The following is a 21,071-nucleotide window of genomic DNA, read 5'->3' on the forward strand; positions in this document are numbered from 1 at the left end:
GCTTGCCTGCATCGAAGCAGTAAAAATGAGCTGAAACAGCAACTGAGACCAGACCCTGTGATGTACCTGTAAAATAAACATACTCCTTTGTGCACACAGACGCTCCTGACACACGTGCATGCACACGTACGCAGAAGCACTCTGACGTCCTCCATGTTTTTATACCCAGGTGTATCTGCATGCAAACGGCCCATTCCGAGACAATCTGATCACACAGCGGAGGTTCGCCCGGTCTGTTCCTTTGCTTGGTGAGAATATCGCCAGGGCGGAATGGAAACTTCATTTTGCAGGGGCTAATATTAGCCTAGGCCTCTGGAAAATTCCTTTTAAATGATCACAAGCTGAGAAAAGTCAAAGAATTTGTTTAGTGTTTTGCCTGACAGTCGTCTCTGCATACACGGCAGTTTGTTTCTTTTTTTTCAGATGTTACAGCACACAGGAGGGTCCTGGGAACACAGATGTGGAAGGAAGGAGGGCAAAAGGGGTTCATACGATGAAATTTAGGATTGTTTGATTGTCTGTCTTGGTCTGAATTACTTTTTCCTGGCACTGATAACAGTTTAACCCTCACATTAGCAAGCACTGTATCCCTGGGTACAACAGTCATGCCTTCAAATCACTTTGCATCACCTGCTCTTTGTGTGATTTTGAATCCCCATAATCCCTGCTACCCTGCTACCTAACTTATAATTCCTCTTTGCTATACAGAAAAACTTAGACTATATAAAACATTTATCCATGATACACCTCAGATTGGTACATTAGACATGTTTACTCCCGCCTGTTTCTTCTCTTTTATAACCAAGCTCACTGTGTGAACCACGTTTAACCGTCTATAACATATGACTCCAACTTTATGACCTGTGTATGTGTGTGTATGATTTGCTAGGAAAATCCCACCTGGCCATAGTTCAGAGGGTGAACAATGAAGGTGAGGGAGACCCTTTCTACGAAGTTCTGGGTATTGTCACCCTGGAGGACGTTATTGAAGAAATCATCAAGTCAGAGATCCTCGACGAGACTGACCTATACAGTAGGTTCCCCTCTTTAAACTCAACATAACAACAGATACAATAAGTTCATGAAAAACAAAACGGATGATAAAATCCCTGAGAATTACCACGCTCCATGTCTCTTAACAGCATTTTTGCATCTTTCAGCCAATCATTTTAATCTCAAATCAAAAGCACTATTTCAAGATGCAACAGCTGCCTGTTGTCATTGCTCTTTGTCACTCTGACTTGGTGTCCACAAACTCTGGAGAAAATGTGCAGTTTACAAGCTAAATGTTCAAGTTTCTAACTATGTATATCTGCTGTTTGGTGCCTTGTGGGTACTGTGGGGTAGAGCCAGTTTGTGCAGTTTTTGGTTCACACTAATGAGTGCAGCGGGACTGAATCAAAGCAGTAAAGCTGGCTGCCAGAAATGCAAAATATTGTGCTAAAAACATCTCTGCAGAGCTGCAGTGATAATGCTCTATGGGTTCATGCCTATAAATGACAACTTTCTCATTATATGCAGATAATGGTAGCTTCAAACCTCTGTTCAAGAATACATTTTTGAGATGATGTGTTAATTGGAGTTTGTTGGAAATTGAGTTGTTTTGAGAATGCTACTCTTGGTGAGCATTTTATTTACTCTAAATTTACATATTTTTTACTGAGAAGATTGTCTTGTTTGTGTTGTGCACCCAACATCTGATTTTTTTTTTCCACAAGCAGAGATTATTTTCAAAAGATATATATAAAGAGTTTCTTAACATGACTCTTATTTATTATTTATATTTGACGCTCTAAAGCATCTGCTAAGTTTATTCAGCATCTGAAACAATCCATTTTAGCTCCTCTGATTGGCTGCCTCTTACAAACAGAAGGTTTAAACATCAGGTGTATCTATCTATCTATCTATCTATCTATCTATCTATCTATCTATCTATCTATCTATCTATCTATCTATCTATCTATCTATCTATCTATCTATCTATCTATCTATCTATCTATCTATCTATCTATCTATCTATCTATCTATCTATCTATCTATCTATCTATCTATCTATCTATCTATCTATCTATCTATCTATCTATCTATCTATCTATCTATCTATCTATCTATCTATCTATCTATCTATCTATCTATCTATCTATCTATCTATCTATCTATCTATCTATCTATCTATCTATCTATCTATCTATCTATCTATCTATCTATCTATCTATCTATCTATCTATCTATCTATCTAAAGTGTTGGGGAGTAACGGAATACATGTACAGGCGTTATGTATTTAAAATACAAAATATGAGTAGCTGTATTCTGTTACAGTTACTGTTTAAAAGCGTGGTATTCAGAATACATTGACTTTGTTGAAATAAATGGATTACACGGTGGTCTTTTCCTGTTTCACATGTTAGGCTATGCCATCTATTTTTGGTAATTCCACGCCGGTGGAAACCCAAACAAAACACGCATTAGGGGCTCTAATGCCTGCATCTCAATCTCGTGGCCCATGTCAAACCTAGTTGCGGCCGCATAATGACGTGAAGAAATATTTTTTAAATTATTCACAAAAATGATTTAATATGAAGGCAATAGGCAGAATGTAGCCTGATGGGCAGTGTAGTGCGTGCTGCAGGGAGAATGGACTGCCATACCTGTGTGTGTGTGTGAGCGCGAGGAAGGGAGAAAAAGGAGAGTGGAAAGTCCGAGTTGACACCGAGCAGAATCGGGAGATGGAAGCATGTAAATATAATAATAACCACTGCAGCCAAAAAGAGTGCCTGACGAGCCCAGTTGTAAGTAAGCTGTTAAGACTCGACTGTACACTGTGTTCTGTTTTCCTCCGAAACAACCTTTCAACGCCTCTCTCTGTCTCGCTAGCAAAGTTGACCCAGACAAGTTAATGGTGGCTAGTTTTCGGCTACGAGCCCGCCAGAAGTCTCTTTACGACGGCTCGGAGCCGCAAACCTGTTTTATATACGCGCGAATAGTTTTCTATACGAGATCGCTGTAAAAAGTGCAGCCTTACCTAATGTCACCCTACAGTTTCTCATTTTATATTAAGATTTAAAAATCAAGTTGGTATTGGTATGTCGAGTAACCTTCAGTAATAGTAATAAATCACACAGCAATAGTACATTCATGTAGTTATAAAAAGCATGATAATATACAGTGGCTTGCAAAAGTATTCGGCCCCCTTGAACTTTCCCACATTTTGTCACATTACAGCCACAAACATGAATCAATTTTATTGGAATTCCACGTGAAAGACCAACACAAAGTGGTGTACACGTGAGAAGTGGAACGAAAATCATACATGATTCCAAACATTTTTTACAAATAAATAACTGAAAAGTGGGGTGTGTGTAATTATTCAGCCCCCTTTGGTCTGAGTGCAGTCAGTTGCCCATAGACATTGCCTGATGAGTGCTAATGACTAAATAAAGTGCACCTGTGTGTAATCTAACGTCGGCACAAAAACAGCTGCTCTGTGACGGCCTCAGAGGTTGTCTAGGAGAATCTTGGGAGCAACAACACCATGAAGTCCAAAGAACACAGCAGACAGGTCAGGAATAAAGTTATTGAGAAATTTAAAGCAGGCTTAAGCTACAAAAACATTTCCCAAGCCTTGAACATCCCACGGAGCACTTTTCAAGTGATCATTCAGAAATGGAAGGAGTATGGCACAACTGTAAACCTACCAAGACAAGGCCGTCCACCTAAACTCACATGCCGAACAAGGAGAGCGCTGATCAGAAATGCAGCCAAGAGGCCCATGGTGACTCTGAACGAGCTGCAGAGATCTACAGCTCAGGTGGGGGAATCTGTCCATAGGACAACTATTAGTCGTGCACTGCACAAAGTTGGCCTTTATGGAAGAGTGGCAAGAAGAAAGCTATTGTTAACAGAAAACCATAAAAAGTCCCGTTTGCAGTTTGCTACAAGCCATGTGGGGGACACAGCAAACATGTGGAAGAAGGTGCTCTGGTCAGATGAGACCAAAATGGAACTTTTTGGCCAAAATGCAAAACGCTATGTGTGGCCGAAAACTAACACTGCACATCACTCTGATCACACCATCCCCACTGTCAAATATGGTGGTGGCAGCATCATGCTCTGGGGGTGCTTCTCTTCAGCAGGGACAGGGAAGCTGGTCAGAGTTGATGGGAAGATGGATGGAGCCAAATACAGGGCAATCTCGGAAGAAAACCTCTTGGAGTCTGCAAAAGACTTGAGACTGGGGCGGAGGTTCACCTTCCAGCAGGACAACGACCCTAAACATAAAGCCAGGGCAACAATGGAATGGTTTAAAACAAACATATCCATGTGTTAGAATGGCCCAGTCAAAGTCCAGATCTAAATACAATCGAGAATCTGTGGCAAGAAGAAGGGGCAAAGATTTCAGTCTCTAGATGTGCAAAGCTGGTAGAGACAAACCCTAAAAGACTGGCAGCTGTAATTGCAGCAAAAGGTGGTTCTACAAAGTATTGACTCAGGGGGCTGAATAATTACACACACCCCACTTTTCAGTTATTTATTTGTAAAAAATGTTTGGAATCATGTATGATTTTCGTTCCACTTCTCACGTGTACACCACTTTGTGTTGGTCTTTCACGTGGAATTCCAATAAAATTGATTCATGTTTGTGGCTGTAATGTGACAAAATGTGGAAAAGTTCAAGGGGGCTGAATACTTTTGTAAGCCACTGTATTAAGTAATCCAAAGTATTCAGAATACGTTACTGTCATTGTGTAATGTAACGGAATACGTTACAAAATACATTTTAAAAGTAACCTTCCCAACACCATCTATCTATCTGATCTCCTGCTGAATTTGTAAGTTTATTTAATTTAAAAAGAAATGAAAAGTCTAATTTCTATTGCAGTTTAAATATTATTGGAGTGAAATAAGATTACCAGGCAAACTATGACTCTGTTTCTTGTAGTTAGTCACCAGGTTTACACACATCTCATGAAGGATTTTTGGGCCACACCTCTTTATAGAAACTCTAAATCCTATTGGCTGCCCTTTGGCAATTTGAAGCTTCAGCTCCCTTTCACGGATTTTCTATAGACTGAGGTCTAGAAGCTGGCAAGTCCATTCCATGACTTTAATGTGCTTCTTGAACCACTCCTTTGTTGTCCTGGTGGTATGTTGTGGGTTGTCATGCTATCAATGACCTCAGTGTTCTGGCTAAGGGAAAGTGGTTCTCCTCCAATATTTTATGATACATGGCCCATTCCATTGGCCCCTCAATTAGTCCAAGTCATCCTGTACCCTTAGAAAAACAGCTCCAAAGCATAATCTTTCCATGTCCTTGCTTGACTTGGGGGATGGTGTTCTTTGGTTCATTCTCAGCATTACTCTTCCTCCAAATATGGTGGGTTGAGTTGATACCAAAGAGCTTGAACTTTGTTTCATCTGACCACACCAATTTCTTCCAAACCTTCTCCGAATCATTCAGATATTCCCTGTAAAACTAAAGACAGATGTCTACATGTGCCATCTTGAGGATTTGGGTGGGTGGGAGGTGCTGTTCTTGGTGACTGTCCTTGGTGACTTCCCAACTGCCCTTTTAGGTTGATCCACCACCTTTCTCATTTCTCATTCTTCCATTTCTGAATAATTACAGCAGTAGTTGTCATTTTCTCACCAAGCTACTTGCTGGTCTTGCAGCCCGTTCCAGCTTTGTGCAGGTCTGTGGTCTTGTCCCCGATGTCCTTTGACAATTCTTTGGTTTTGCTCATATTGGTGGAGAGGTTGGAATGGAAAATGATTCTGTGGACAGGTTTGATGTATATGCATAACAAGTTGCCCACATGGCAACTCATGATCTGTGTGGCTATATGGCACACAGATCAAATACTTAATCAATGCCATGCAAATCAATTTCTAAATCGATTTATAATTTTTTTGAAATGTGCTTTGTTCTGGATTTTTGGTTGATATTCTGTTTTTCTCTATTAAAATGAGACTGCAATAAAAAGTAGAGATTGTTCATTTCTTTGAAAGTGAGCAAGCCTACAAATTCATCAGGGTATCAAATAATTATAGGAGTCAAAATACATCCATAATCATGGACAACCATAATTAATATTTTACCTTTGACTTTGTAAAAAATGATGGTATCTGTGTACATGGAGTACGTGCCAGTACTTCTGTAATGCCGGGAATGTGGTAACAATGTAGCCCTCCTATAGCTCTGCTGTAGTTCTCAGAAAGTCAGCACTGCTACTTTTATGGAAAACAGTAATCAGTGCAGGGTAACTCAAGTTTAGTCACCTTTTGACCCGAAATGACTAGCTCAGCGTCAGAGGAGTGTCGTGGACTGATCTTTTCCTGTTTCAGCCAACCTGTTGCAGGTTGACTCTTACACCTGACTTTTCATTTTTCCCTCCTCAGCTGACAACAAGACAAAGAAGAAAATCACACATCGGGAAAGAAAGCAGGATTTCTCGGCCTTCAAGCCTACCGACAATGAAATGAAGGTTAAAATATCACCTCAGCTTCTGCTGGCTACCCTGCGTTTCCTAGCAACAGGCAAGTGGGCTGCATTGCTGCTTGACTTCCCCCAGTGTGCCCTCAGCCCCTCACTGTGGGGAAAGTGTGTGTGTGAGTGTGTTTGTGTGCCCATACGGGCTTTGAGTTTTGGGCAAGTGGGTGTAGAGAGGAGGAGGTGTGAGTATTTGTGTAGCATGAGTAGCCGTTGTGTGCGTCTATGTGTGAGGGAATGAATTGCGTGGGGACTCACAACAAGTGTGCTGGTATGTATGTGTAAAGAGGTGGAAGGCCTCTCTATAAGCCCAACACAGGATGTCTGCAGAATGGACACGGGTCCAAAAAAATGCAGGCGTTTATTTGCTTGCGTGTCATGCACAGAAGGTTACATGTTGAGATCTTTGCTCACAGCTTTAAAAACACCACCCTGTTTGCTTACACTCGTTCCTCAGTGACATCACGTCCAGGATTTTTGGCCTATAATCGCAGTTCTCACACAAGTCGACATACTTGGTTACTTACTAGCGTAAAATGTGAAATATTTCACCCGCTTTCCCTCGGGAAATGGATTTCAGAGCAGGCAGCAAGTACTACTACACCAGCAGCAGCGGTTCACTATGCCTCATTGCAGTTGGATTTGCTTTAGAACTTTGACCTGGCAGCTAAGCGTTGATTAAGTTCCTCTAAAGGCTATTAGGGAGTTTAGTTCCTGGTGGTGGAGCCAGCAGCCAGCTGACACATATCACCGCTGATGAGTTGAAGGAGCTGATTGGCCCAATAGGTGGTTGAAGAGGACCAGACACAATGAGGGGGAAGGGGGTGTCTCTATTAACATTTATTGAAATTTTTGGCCCCTTATGTATGGCTCTCACCTCACAAAAATGCAGTAACGGTTTATACAGTTTCTGCAGCAGCACAATGTTGCTAATATTTTGTATTTTTGTTATCATGTAAAAACCAAACCATCAAAATGTTAACTTTTTTGTTAGGGTGTGGTTCTTACAGTAATTTAATGAATTGATTTGAGGGGGAAATGCTTACTTCAGCAATATTCTGTCTTCCTATTAACTTTAATGAAATTTGGCATGGTCATTCATCTGGAGCTTGGTAACCGACAGATAAGCGGCACTGATCGCATGCCCGTGATTCATCTTTCGCCTTAGCGAGTAATTTGTCAGCCACTGCTATTTGTACTATTTGTTTTACTGCAGCAGATGATTTTTCCAGCTATAGCTCTTATTTATACTTTATTTAATTATCATATGATCACTTTGCCACTTTCGCAAGAACCAATCTTTCATCCAGTGTTTAAGAACATGTTTCACCTAGTTAATGTTTTTTAAACTTTTGTGTAAACCAGAGATAAGATAAGCTACAATTATCCAATATCTGTTTAACATGCGAGACCCATGGTGACAAATATTTCCCATTTTATCCTGGCTGAGCAGATAGTTGTATGCTAGTTCACTGAGTTTAGTTTCCCTTATGTAATCCTTCTCTTTATGACTATGATACAGAGTGGGTCCGATCTTCCCTGCTATCCATGGACAATATATGCTTTAATTTTGACTTTAAGAACATATGGAATGTAAGCTCCAGAATTTAAGTGATTATCCCTAATAGATTACACAAGTGATCTATTTCTATATCCCCTGTTTTGATGTTGGAAAAATAAGTTTATTGTCTACATATATCATTACCCTAAACTAAATATATTTATTGCCATGCCATCAAAATTAATAATCTGTGAGCCATTTTCTATTAAATAATCCACTAGGTCAGTGATAAATAATGCAAACAACAATTATACAATTGATTCATTTAAAATCCTACAAAGACTTGAAAATACACATGATTTTATTTTTTTAATCTTAAAATTTCCTCTAATATGAGATTTTAATCTCTGAAATTCCTTACTGCGACAAGTAAAGGAACAAAGCCTTGTAAAGGAATCTTTCCAGAAATATCCCAGAACCTACATAACTTTGCATTTGATATATTTACGTTAGGTTTATGTGGTTAACTCAAAAACTATACCTCTGTCATTATTAAAATCCAGTTTTACAGTTTCATCTTTCACTTTTCCTCTTTTTTAAACCGAGAATTTCTACTAAGTCGGTTTCTGCCGCTTTTGCTGATGTCATTTTCAATATAATCTTTGTCTAAAATCAGTTTAAAACAATATGTTAGAAATAAAATATTAAGAATACAAATATAAGTTTGCCGGGTCTTTGGTTTAAAAAAAATAGGCCAGCTTATATACATGCCTTTCTTTGGATAAATGTAAGTAAAACTGCCACATTTAAACACATCAAACCTTTGTCTGCACAGGTAACAGCACCATGTGGCCCCCTTGGAAAACTAATTGCCCATCCCCAAACTAGTATGTGCTCAGTGGCAAACAAAATTTTCAAACCATCAGGTGACATCACGGTGGCGTTTTTCTTGTAAATAGTCCATGAACAGTAATACTTTTTTAGGACTAATTTCTTTTATGTTTTGGGATTTTCATGGCAATAAGGGAGATATAAGAATAATTTTATTACATTGATATAATTATTTAACTTTTCATAAGAAATGAAATGTTTTGTCTTACCACAGTCTTTTTCTCTCCTTGTCTCTTCAGAGGTTGAGCCATTTGCACCGATGCAGATGTCAGAAAAGATTCTGCTGCGCTTGTTGAAGCATCCAAATGTGATCCAGGAGCTAAAATACGATGATAAGAACAAGCGGGCACCAGAGCACTACCTCTTCCACAGGAACAAACCTGTGGATTATTTCATCCTCATCCTGCAGGTGTGTGGACACAACGAGTTTCAAGGTGGAAGGATACATCAGTAGTCTTTGATTTTTTATTTTTATTTTTTAAAACAACAACAAAAAACCCCACTACATAACCAGTTTGGGAAAATGTAAATATTGATATGTATTTTAGGTTTAACATTAAAAAAAATAACGCAAGTATTCTAACTCTGCTCATGCAGGATAAGTTCGTTTTACCTGCATCATTTAGTTCCATTATTTCCTTCTGCCGTCACTACAGATGAATAAACAGTATATACTATGTGATCAGTTTAAAAATGCTGCTTGTAGCACTGCAAGCATTCGTTTTCCTCTGGCCTACAGTTTTTCACGGTGTAGTCATCGATCTAACAGAGTTGTACTGCCCGAGTTTGTTCCCACAGAAGCCATGCATCCCTAAGGTATGCGCGGTATGACTGTACTGTAGGGCAGTTTAAACTAAAACAAGCAATAATACTATAGATAAGAAGCTAATTAGTTATAATAATGTCTGACCTAAGAGATACAGCATTTTAAAAGACCAGTGCCACATACCATAGCATTTATAGCATGAGCAAATTTATTGTGCCAGTCCCTAGATGGGTCTTTAAAGTAGTACCATAAAATGAAAGATAAACCAGATGATCCATGACTAATCCAAAAATTGTTTCAGTTTGAGTTTAAAGTTGTTATCCTGTTTGAGTTCTTTGTGGTAAGCGTGAGAATGTGTGACATCAGTATGTCCCAGATGAGTCTAACCCTGATGAAATTCAGTGAAATCAAACCATGAAATATTTACCTTCTTGAGAAAATTTCAGTCGTGTGGTTTCTTAGCCAGACATTAATTGCACAGTCATACAGTATGACCAATACGAGTCCTGCTTATAACCAATAAAATACTTAATTATTTACTTATTTAGTTAATTACTTCTCAAATGTATTCAGTATATGGTTCATTAATCTTGGAGAATAATTTATTTGACAAATAACTTCCAACATTTAAAAAAATTAGACACAGTTGTCCTGATAAATTGTTTTGTTTATCTACAAGAAATAGAAACAAGAGCGTTCAGTATCATCTATGCGCCTAAATAATGCAATAAGCAATAAAGAAATAAAGGTTTGGGGTAAACACACTTTACAGGTGTTTTGGATAACGTGTCACAGTCAGGCTGAATTTGTCAAGTTCATCAGTACCCATGTTCATCTGGACAAGGAGTTAGAGAACTCTTCTTGTTCTTCTTGTGCCTGCTTTACTATTACTGTGGAACCAATCGCACATAGTTTTGGACAATGCATACGTCATCTAAGCATCTTATGTGCATAAACACATCAAAGCTGAAAACAAGCAGGCCAAAAACGGAACCCTGTGGGATTCCTGCATTATCCTCAAAATGAAGTTTTCTGATTGTTACACAGTGTTCACATTTAAATGTTATAATTTGAACTATCATAGAGTGTGACAGGAAATGTCTTAGAAAGTCAAAGTTAAGCATCATTCAGAAAAAAAACTTTAAATAGGAACCAAACTGAACTTAAAACCTTTTAAAATCCAAGCTATGACACCAGCCTTAATGAAAATCTTTCACCCTGCAAATCTTGGAAACACATTTGCGTAATAATTATATATGATAATATATAATAGTTAGTGTATTCAATAGTGTATAGATCACGGACTTCTGCACTTCATGTAGCTTTAGTCTCAGGTCTGAAAGCAGCCCTGAATTTCTGCACTGTTTCTGATATGCCGCTGGAGCCAGCACTATTGTCTTATTCAGGGAGGGTATTGGGACTTCTCTGTACGCCTTAAAGGGAAGTCCCAAATAACTGTTCCTAAAGTGAGTTCAAAGTCTTTATTGCAAAGGTTTGCAGACTTTGTATATTTCCCCTATCAGGTCACTAAGTCGACATGTATATTAGCCTTGGATTAAATAAGGTTCTGCTTGAGCAAGTGTGGGGTCATTGCCCTTGAGACCCAGCTTAGAAGCAGATTGGGAGCTATTAAACAGAGTGAGGATTTTCTACAAGTAGTAAAAAGGAAAGGAAACAAGGGAAGCAGGGTGGATTTATTATAATCTCACAGACAGGATAAATAAAGTAAAAAATAAAGCATAAAGTTAAAGGAAATATCGTAAAACCAGCACAAATAAGTAATCTTTTGTTTAACTAAGCTGATAAGTTGATATATAATGTGTTGAGCACTTACATACTTTTAAGATAATTCATGATTCTTTTCCTTGGCTGTCACAGGGGAAGGTGGAGGTGGAAGCAGGAAAAGAGGGGATGAAGTTTGAAGCGGGACCATTCTCCTTCTATGGGATAATGGCTCTGACAGCCTCACCAGGTAAGATTTCTTGATCTAGGTCTTAAATTTTTATACCCATGAAAGTGAATCCTAACTTCTAGGGAATCTCACTCGTCAGCCTCCTTTGAGAGGGTCTGGACAGAAGAATCCGCCTGTTAGTTTTACCTCACAATCAGGAGCAAAACTGCAGTTTTCGTTTCGCTCATTGTGGAATACTTGGAGGTGGGTGGGACATGTGTTCTGTGAACTAGTGGAAGTTTGGTTTGCATCAATGGCGCTGATGTCAAGCTCACTTTAGGTGGGTGTTTGACTAAAGTGTTGTTTGTCACTGATTCTGGTTCACAGGTATGGGCAGAGTAAAGCAGGAGATGAGGATCTTGTACTGATCTGCTGCGGGGAAGAGAGAGCTGAGCTTAAAATTGAAGATGTTGAGTCACCAGTTGATTTAGGTTCCTAGCCTGACTGAAACAGTGAGGTTACAGCTACAAATGGCAGAAATGAGCTTCCTGCAAAGGTTGTCTGATTTGGGAGGGGCTTAGAGTAGATGTGAGGTGATTCAGGCTCTGACAGGATGCCTCCTTGGTACCTCCTAGGTTAGGTGTTTTGAGCATATCCTACCAGGAGGCCCGTCCAAGATAGACTCAGGACACACTTGAGAGGTTATATCTCTCAGACTTGGAAATATCTTGGGATGGGGAGGTCTGGGCATCTGTGCCTAGACTGCTGCAAATAAAGGGATTGCTTTCTACTCTAGCTGAGCACTTGAAGTGCTTTTTGCTATTAGTCTCAATAACACACTTTGTTTTTAGACCTAAGCACTTTATCTAACATTGAAAGTGCACACACACTCCAATAGTTGCATTGTTCAGTATCCAAAGACTTCCGCATGTAGCTAGGGATCGAACCACTGAACTTCTGACTGGTAGATGACCTGCTCAAGCGAGCCATCCACCCCATAGCCAGAAAACTGGCAGAAGATGGATGGATGGAAAGAAAACCCTGTGACAGAAAAATGATATTATTAGTAAGTAAAATGTTAAAATGCAGCTGGACGAGTAGCTCTTCTCTCTGGGTTTGTGATATAGACCATTTACAGTGTGATCCACTGTAGCTTGTTTCCAGTAAAATATGTTATAGACTGCTCATATGAAGAATTAGAGGTTTTACTACTTCTTTATGCTTTATAGGTACTGGAGGTCTTATAAGACTTGCAGCGCACTATGATTTACTCATAAAATTGTCATTTTTCACCTTGTTCTCATGCAACATAATTTTAAAAATTACGTATGGATAAAGTACTCATCATGTTACATGAGAAAAATGTGAAAAATGCCACTTTTGTGAGTAAAAAATAATATAATAATAACTCATAAGTCCTAATATGATAACATAATAAATCAAGAGAGGTCATGAAAATGCATCATCTAGTGATCCACTCATTCTTCTCTGTTCATTCATAAACTACAGCACTGTCCTCGGCTATTAGACTGATTCATTTGGGTGGTGTGATTTGAGAGACACCTACTGGTGAAACAGTAGAATAACTCTCCTGTGGTGGATGTGTGCACTCTAAGAAATTAAATCAAATGCTTCATGGTTTGTGCCAGTTTTCATCTTAAGCTGATCAGTAGAGGAACAACAAGTTAACACTTCTTTTCTTTAATCAGATGTTATCATATATAATTGATTAAATTACCCATTTTCTCGACTTTAACAATCTCGTCTTTCTGTCTTCTCGCTTCTTTTGTCTCTCTCTTGTTTCATCCCTCTCTCCCCCAAGTGCCTCTGTCACTGTCTCGTACATTTGCAGTCAGTAGGGCTGAGTCATTAGCAGGATCTCCAGGTACAGTGGATTTTCAGTATCACCTCTCACTCTATAACCTTTAGTGAATAGTGATGAAATTTCATTATTTGAAAGAGAATGTTTTGTTGATATTAAATAGACGCATGAAGTTGTAGAGTCACAGTTTCACCTACCTGCATGCTTTACCTAAATATACCTGAGTGTGTTTAGCCTTTTGGTTTTCATAGTCTGCTTGAGAACTGACTTGTTTTGTGTGACTTTCAAAGAAAGTGTTCACTGTCTGTTTGTCCCTGAATGCAACATACACTGTAAACTTGTGTGTGTGACACTAAAAGAGAAAGAGGCAGAGTGGAAAACGGATCCAGACTGAGGCTTAACATCCTCGTCTCCTGAGCCATTAGTCAAGTCGCTGAATGGTGTTGGAGACTAGAGGCCCCAGAGTGGAACCCGGCTCCGCCCCGCTCGCCCCTAACCTTTAACCCCCTGACTACATAAACAAGACCTACAGCTACAGCCCCCTGCTGGACACCACTGAGCACACATACAAAGACATGCACATATGCATATGTTCACATTTACAGGCCCATGAACAAAACCCACAATACTACACACATAGAAGGGCTGCTTTGAAAGTGAATTAAAAGTGAACGCACCCATAGGAAATGCTGTGGAATAAATACACTTTCATTGTGTCTGTAGTAGAGGCCTACAGTGCTCACGTTGGTGCAGTGGCATTTGAGTGTGTGTGTGTTTATAAATCTAGTATGTGTGTTTTCTTGACACAGCACACTGACGTTTTTTTGTGTCGACCTGGCCCCTAAAAAGTAGAGTACTAATCCACAAGAGTCCACATGCCAGGTCTTTGGCCTACTGTGCTCCCTCTACACACCCCCACACACACACTGTTTTTGCCTCTCACTTCCTCACTCATACACATTCATACACACATATTCCAACATGGGATTACATACATTCCAGTCAGCGTAGTAGCATTAGTGTTGGCCAAGCTGTTTCCACTTTGTTGTGTGTGATTTTCACAAGGCTTCTTTAAGAAGTGGAAAACATAATCTGGCTTTAATTAAAAATAACCAAGAAAAGAAAAGAACAAGTCTTCTATGTGGTAGCACATAGAAGAACGCAGCATCACTGGAGACTGCTATATGAAACTAGAAGACTTACACATAAATTAGATTTCCATACATCACAGCTTTGTACCTAAGACTCAACCTGGAAAAAAGTCACAGATACAAAGGATCTTAAGTAGTGCTGTACAACTTGGCTAGTTTCAGAGGAAATTTTAAGCATCTTAATGTCCTCAAAACAATTGAGACAAAATTTCTAATTATGTAAAGTTTCTAACTTAAATTTTTTATGTTGTCATTATTACTCAGGCCCAAAGAGATCATCTAACAGACAATGAAAAATCAATATTTAGTGTCATATGAACTTTAAGGAACAGTAATATTAGATCAGACTAGCAGAAATGTAAAATAGAGCCCAACTGATACAGGAGTTTGAAAACTGACTGAAAACCAATTCCGGTGTTCTTTTCTGTCAGACACTCGAAAAATAAACAGATTTTCTTTAAATTTGTTATGTGAATTTATGAGTACTTAAAAAGCTAATATGACAACACAGTTGAAAAGTAATCTTGTTTTATTGTCCGAACAAGTCGTGGATTACTTTTTCAGATGAACTGAATCAACCTTTAGGGATTAGGGCCCTTTAAAGTACTTTTGCAGTGCCATGCATTACTTTTGCATTCCAGTATGCTTTAAATTTCTTTCTCCTACAGAGAATAAATCTCCTCCACGGCCATTTGGACTGAATCACTCCGATTCTCTGAACAGGAGTGACCGTATAGATGCCATCACCCCGACTCTGGGCAACAGCAACAACCAGCTCAACTCCTTCCTGCATATATATGTGCCTGATTATTCTGTCAGAGCACGCTCAGACCTGCAGTATATAAAGGTGAGTAAACACAGGGGATCAGAAATTAGCCTGCAATGAGGATTATATGCACATTGTAGGTGATGTGGTGATGTCACATGCAGCTGCGGATTTCCATTTTCTTTTTCCCACTGAGTTCTCAACATTCAACATGAGCAGTTAGAGAATGAAACCAAAGCTTTGGCAGTGCGCTCGCAGCTTTGAGCCATCCATCTGTGCCAATGCTCTGATAGCATCTTCCCCTCTCAGTCTAAATAAATGAACACTGCTAGCAGCAACTATCACAACCATATCAGCCACAAATAAAACTTGCTTTTTGTCAGTGTCAAATGTACTGCTGTAATTTGGATCTCAGAAATCACATTTGCACAAGTCATTTCAATATTCTCCTCCCCAAATTCTCTGCTCTGAAATAAAAACACCTAGAAATACATTAAATATCTGAGGATGGCTGCTTTATGAAAAATAACTTATAAAGTCTTACCTGTCTAAAAGTGAAAAAAATATATCATGTTGCTGCTGATGACATATATTTGACATACATGACATATTTTTGTCCTTTTATATTAATATTTCTATTTATACCCATATCTATATATTTATCTTAACATTTATCTATCAATATCTCTGTACACTGTCTATGCACACATACACTCTCAGTCAGGCAGTGAGACACTTCATTTTACACGAGTGCTTGACATTTGTTGTATATTTGCTCAATTTCCCTCTGGGATTAATAAAGTCGCTCTGATTCTGTTTCTTCTAAGTAACGAATAAAGTCACTGCTGTTGTGCCAGATGTGTAAATGTGGCAAATCTCTTGCTTTGGAAATGTTCATTGATGAATTCTGCTGCTTCATGAGGCTGTTTTTGTTTATTCTGCTTATCAGCCGCGAGGCACAAATAGAGCTCTGACGTAACTGATGTACTACTTTCTACGATGTTTTATTACTTCCTTTTAGGGTCCCGGGTACCAAATCAATAGAAAAGATCAAAAAGCAATTACCTAACTGATATAAATTGACAGTAAGATAATTACTTCATGACAATTTAAAACATTTAGATTTGATGAATCATGGATAGCTCCAGAGTGTAGCGGTTTACACATTACGCACAAAAGGTTGCTGGTTTGATTCCAGCTATAGAAACAAATGAAGATGAGTCATTTTCTGGCTTGTAGTAATATTCTTGTCCTCTCACTGGACACTAAGCAGATAATGAAAGGCTATCATTGTAAATTAATCATTACATTTTTTACAGAATATTTTAAAAGCAATATTACTTGTAGCCTTTTCCACATCCTTATTTAGTGTCAAATCCTTGTTTACCGAGCTACCAGCTCTGTGCCACGAATAACGGCACAGCAACCTCTTGTTGTGACACTTGACCCGACCTTCACTGTTTTGTAGGTGACGCGACAACAGTACCAGAACGCTGTGATGGCGTCGCGGATGGACAAGACTCCGCAGTCGACAGACAGTGAGTTCACTAAGATCGAACTCACGCTAACAGAGCTCCACGATGGAGTGGAGAACCCAGCTGTGGTCACCGCCACGGCTACCACCACTATCACCACCCCTGTTGTGGCCTTTGCCGTGGCCAACGAAACGTCCCACCTGCTCAACCAGCAGCAGAACTGTGTGGGTCTTAGCAGGAGCAACCACTCCTCCCACAATGAGGGACCCATCTAGCCCCGCCGAGCCCGGTGGAGACCCAGACCCTCCACCCTGTCTTGTGGAAACACACACACACACACAGTGATGTAGATGAAGATGAGGGAACGTGGGGAAGCGGAGGCAGGTGGAGTGAGGGTTCTGCTCCAATCAGTAGCCCCCAGTCAGTCAGGCAGTGAGACCCTTTCATGAAGGGGCTATGGGGAAGATGGGTGCTGTGTCACCCTGAACACCCCCACCTGAACCCTGTCAGAATCCCTGCTGTACTACACCCTCTTCCGGAGGGTGCACTCGGACAGTACCGTGTTACTGAGCTTCGTTTTTTTGGGACAATCGGACACTGTCAAAGCGGTATCTTGAACAGAGTGCATACACGCACGCACACACACATAACACAGCACTTGCTGTACTTGCTCCTCAGGCCAAAGACTTTGGTCCCCCCCCCCCTTTCGTACACTGTTTATGCACACATACACTCTCAAACACATTCACAATCATGCACAGAAGGAAATGCAACTCCCCCACCGGTGCATCTTTCAGGGAGGCTCAGTCAACTGTTGATCCCATCAGCAAGGGCTCAAACCCAAACATGCAGAGAGGTTAGTCAAAGACTGCACCAAAAACCGCTTTGGAAGAAACCGTTAAACCACGAACCAAGAATGTTTTCCTGTATTTATTTATTTTATAATATTGTATGTATATATGTTTGCGTGAAGATATGATATATATATTAAGAAAACTGGCATATGAGCATGCATTAGTGTGCTACAGAAGTAGAATATGCTACATATATGGGGATGAACATCCATTCTTGTATAGTGCATTCAGAAAGATTTCACAGTCTTTGAAGTTTTGTTGTTTTGAAGATTTTTAAAGTAGATTTTTTTTTCTGACAGTCTACACATAACAATACACCGTGAAGAAAAATCAAGAACAGGTTACTGAGGTGCTATGTAAATGAATTGCAAATAACACTCAAATATTCCAGGATATCAGTATTCAGATACCTTACCTAGTACTTTCCTTAGAACATTGCAGAGCTTTGGTGTGCACCAACTATCAGGTCTGTCCAGAGGTGCTGTATTGGGATCAGGTCCTGACTTTAGTTGGGCCACTCTACAAATCCACTACTATATGTTACTGAGATTCTGAGCTCTCTGTAAAAGTTTTTCACTCAGGACTGCACTGGATATAATTCTGCATCCATCTTTCCACATATCTTTACTAGCCTCCCAATCTGTGTCACAGAAAAGAGCTTCCCCAGAGCACGTGTTTGACTGCAGGAATAGCATTAACGATTGTTGCCCAATAATTGTGTGTCTTGTGGTCTGCGATCTTGTCAGTTGCCTTTCAGTTTTTCACAAGTCAATCATGTGCCTTTTTTATTAAGGATTGACTTCCATTTGGCTACTCCACCATGAATGTTTGGTTGTTGAAGTGCTACACTGACAGCAATGTGCACCCCAAACGGCGTGAAATTGGTCTCAGAGAGGTGTTTCCTCAAAAACCTTGCAAACGCTTTGGCTGCTAGCAGGTTGAGTTCATAAGTAGTTTGCATGGAAGATGGTAACTTGTTTGCAAGCATTCACAAACTTCTCGCTGAGGAGTACTAAAATTGAAAAGCGCAATGCTAGCTAGATACGGAGCACGTGTACCTTAAGTGTAAAAGTTGCACCATGCTTTGATTGTTGACTGTTGATAAAGGAAGGAAGCACCAGAGATCAATTGTGAGCTTCAAACAGAATAATGACTCATCTAGATGTTTTAGTGTTTGTTAGTCTGGATAAAAAAGACACTCCTAAAACCTTTTAAGGAGTCAAAACATGGAAATCTTGCGAGGGTGTGAAAACTTTCCGAATGCACTGTATATGAGGAGGTGAGGGTATTTTACAGAAACATATGTATATTACAGATCTTGTTATTTTTACTATTATCCTAAATCAGGCTTATGGTACAATATATTTTTCACCTTTTAAAAAAATCACACTATTGCCTTTAAGAGAAATCATATAATTAATTATTTTTAACAAAGTGCAATGAACCGCAGTTTATTTAAGAGATGATTATGAATAAAAAAATTTCACTGTACTATAGATTTACAGATTATATTTGTATGTATGTACTGTATGTATATTTGTTTTTGTCTTAGTCTCTCTTTACCCTTTTGTTTCCTTCGTGTTTTTGCATCCGTTGACCTCAGACACGTCTGCCAGTTCATTTGGGAGTTATGACGCCAAGATTTGTCACCACAGTGTAGCTTCCGGGGTGGGGGGAGGGGTTCGCAGGTAGCGGAGTTGTGTGAAAGTCCAGCATCTATGCATGTGGGGGTTATGTGTCTTTCTTCTGTTGTTGTCAATTTTACGCATAATCAGACTTGATAATTGCACAGTATTAATGACCTCATCTAACATGTTGAGCACCATCAACGTCACAAAAAGCAACCTCGACATTAAACGTGTCCATGAATGATACACAGCTATGTTCTCCCACTTTTTATGTTGGTTTTCTTTTCTGCTCATTGCGTGTCTGTTTAGTCTGTTTCTTTATCCAAAATGTAAGAGAGCAAATATAATAGGGAGAAACGCACCTTTATTTCACTGGGCTTCTGTTATGATGAAGAAAAATAGTTTTTTACTTAATTCAGGTCTGAGGCTAAAAGTTAAAATGCAGTTTTTAAAAGAATTTAGACTAAACTAATTAAACTATAGCCATTTCCCAGTTTAGAGAAAACTGGATATTTTGCAGACTACATTAACTTAGATCACTCTCATGTTTTCTTTTGTCATTATTGTGTAAAAATGCTCATAAAAAAAACAAGACAAAGACGAAATCTATTTCTGTGCAAAAGTCTTGAACCACCCCTCATTTCTTTGTATTTTTTGCTTGGAAAATGTGATTTATTGAAATGTGCAAACATACATGGAAATACATGAAGCAAAAATGGAGTTTGTGCAATTCTAACAAGCTTGAAAGTCAATATGTAGTACGAATGTAGAACTGTCTTAGGCAGCTTTCTCATCCTTTCTTTAAGTGATCCTCAAAAGTAGTTCTCCAGGTTTTTGAAGGACATTCAAAGCTCTTCTTAGGATGTTGGCTGCCTTTTGGTCCCACACTGCTTCAGTAATGTTGAGGTCCTGACTCTGGGAAGGCCAATCTATGATTTATTGTCTTCTTATCAGTCTATGTCTGTGAAGGTTCTCAGTCATCCAGCTCATCGTAGTCTAAGGAGCTTGAAAAGAAAAGCGTCTGGACTTCTTTAAGTGTCCTTGAAGACGTTTCACCTCTCACACTTGTGTCATGGTCCTTTTCTGCATTTATAATTCCATCAACTTTGAAAAGATTCTCAGTAACACTGTCTGAAATGCATCCCCAAACTGTGGCAGAACCTCCACGCGTTTCGCAGATGGCTGTAGACAGTCACTGTAGGACCTCTCTCTTAGACGCCTCTCTACATATTTACCACAATTTCAACCAAAAATGTCAAATTTTGGATTCACCACTCCATCAGACCTGAGTTTCAGTCCAGTTCTTGTGTGAATTGGCAGACCTCAGCCTTCTCCCCGTTTCCCCTTCCTTAAGTTTCTCGACAGGCACCTTTGAACTGAGACCATTTCTGATGAGTCTTCAGGGAATAGTAAAGGCTCAGATGCATCTTTCCTGTATAAACTCTTCAATGGATTTTCTCCTATTTCTTAAAGATTTGACTTTCCCACCCTGTCCATTGCTGCCATTTGTTTTGTCTTTTGCTTATCCAGTTTCCTCAGCATGCAGAGATATGCAAACATTTTCAGTTAGAAGATCTTTGGGAATCACCGTGTTTGTGTACAATATGTGGTAAAGATAAATGCAAGAAAGCCTTCTTTACTTAAAAATATAAAGACATTTGGGATGACTTAAGACTTACACAGTACCATAAAGTTTGTGTTGTTTTTGTTTTTTAATGCAATGGTCAATGTGCACATTTCTTTTTTTACACATATCACATCTTCTATTAGAAAAGTGAAAAGAATTTGCCCAAAGCATAAATTAAGCAAATTTTTCTAGAAGACATTTTTGCAAATTT

General features: G+C 39.3%; 1 protein-coding gene across 1 annotated transcript in view; it reads left to right on the forward strand.

Moving 5' to 3' along the window:
• Positions 1-19,479, forward strand: part of cnnm2b (cyclin and CBS domain divalent metal cation transport mediator 2b) — a 50,580-nt gene extending 31,101 nt beyond the window's left edge. Inside the window, exons 2-8 of the mRNA XM_085460134.1 lie at positions 890-1,033; positions 6,398-6,535; positions 9,120-9,289; positions 11,525-11,618; positions 13,360-13,422; positions 15,179-15,357; positions 16,745-19,479. Coding sequence (XP_085316260.1) covers positions 890-1,033; positions 6,398-6,535; positions 9,120-9,289; positions 11,525-11,618; positions 13,360-13,422; positions 15,179-15,357; positions 16,745-17,026 — 1,070 coding nt within the window. The 3' untranslated portion in view covers positions 17,027-19,479. The remainder of the gene's footprint in view (positions 1-889; positions 1,034-6,397; positions 6,536-9,119; positions 9,290-11,524; positions 11,619-13,359; positions 13,423-15,178; positions 15,358-16,744) is intronic.
• Positions 19,480-21,071: the final 1,592 nt, after the last annotated feature.

Source organism: Copadichromis virginalis, linkage group LG6 (assembly GCF_057382275.1).
Source record: "Copadichromis virginalis isolate Kocher_CV1m ecotype Utaka linkage group LG6, C_Virginalis_male_GT1.1, whole genome shotgun sequence".
Lineage (NCBI taxonomy): Eukaryota > Metazoa > Chordata > Actinopteri > Cichliformes > Cichlidae > Copadichromis > Copadichromis virginalis.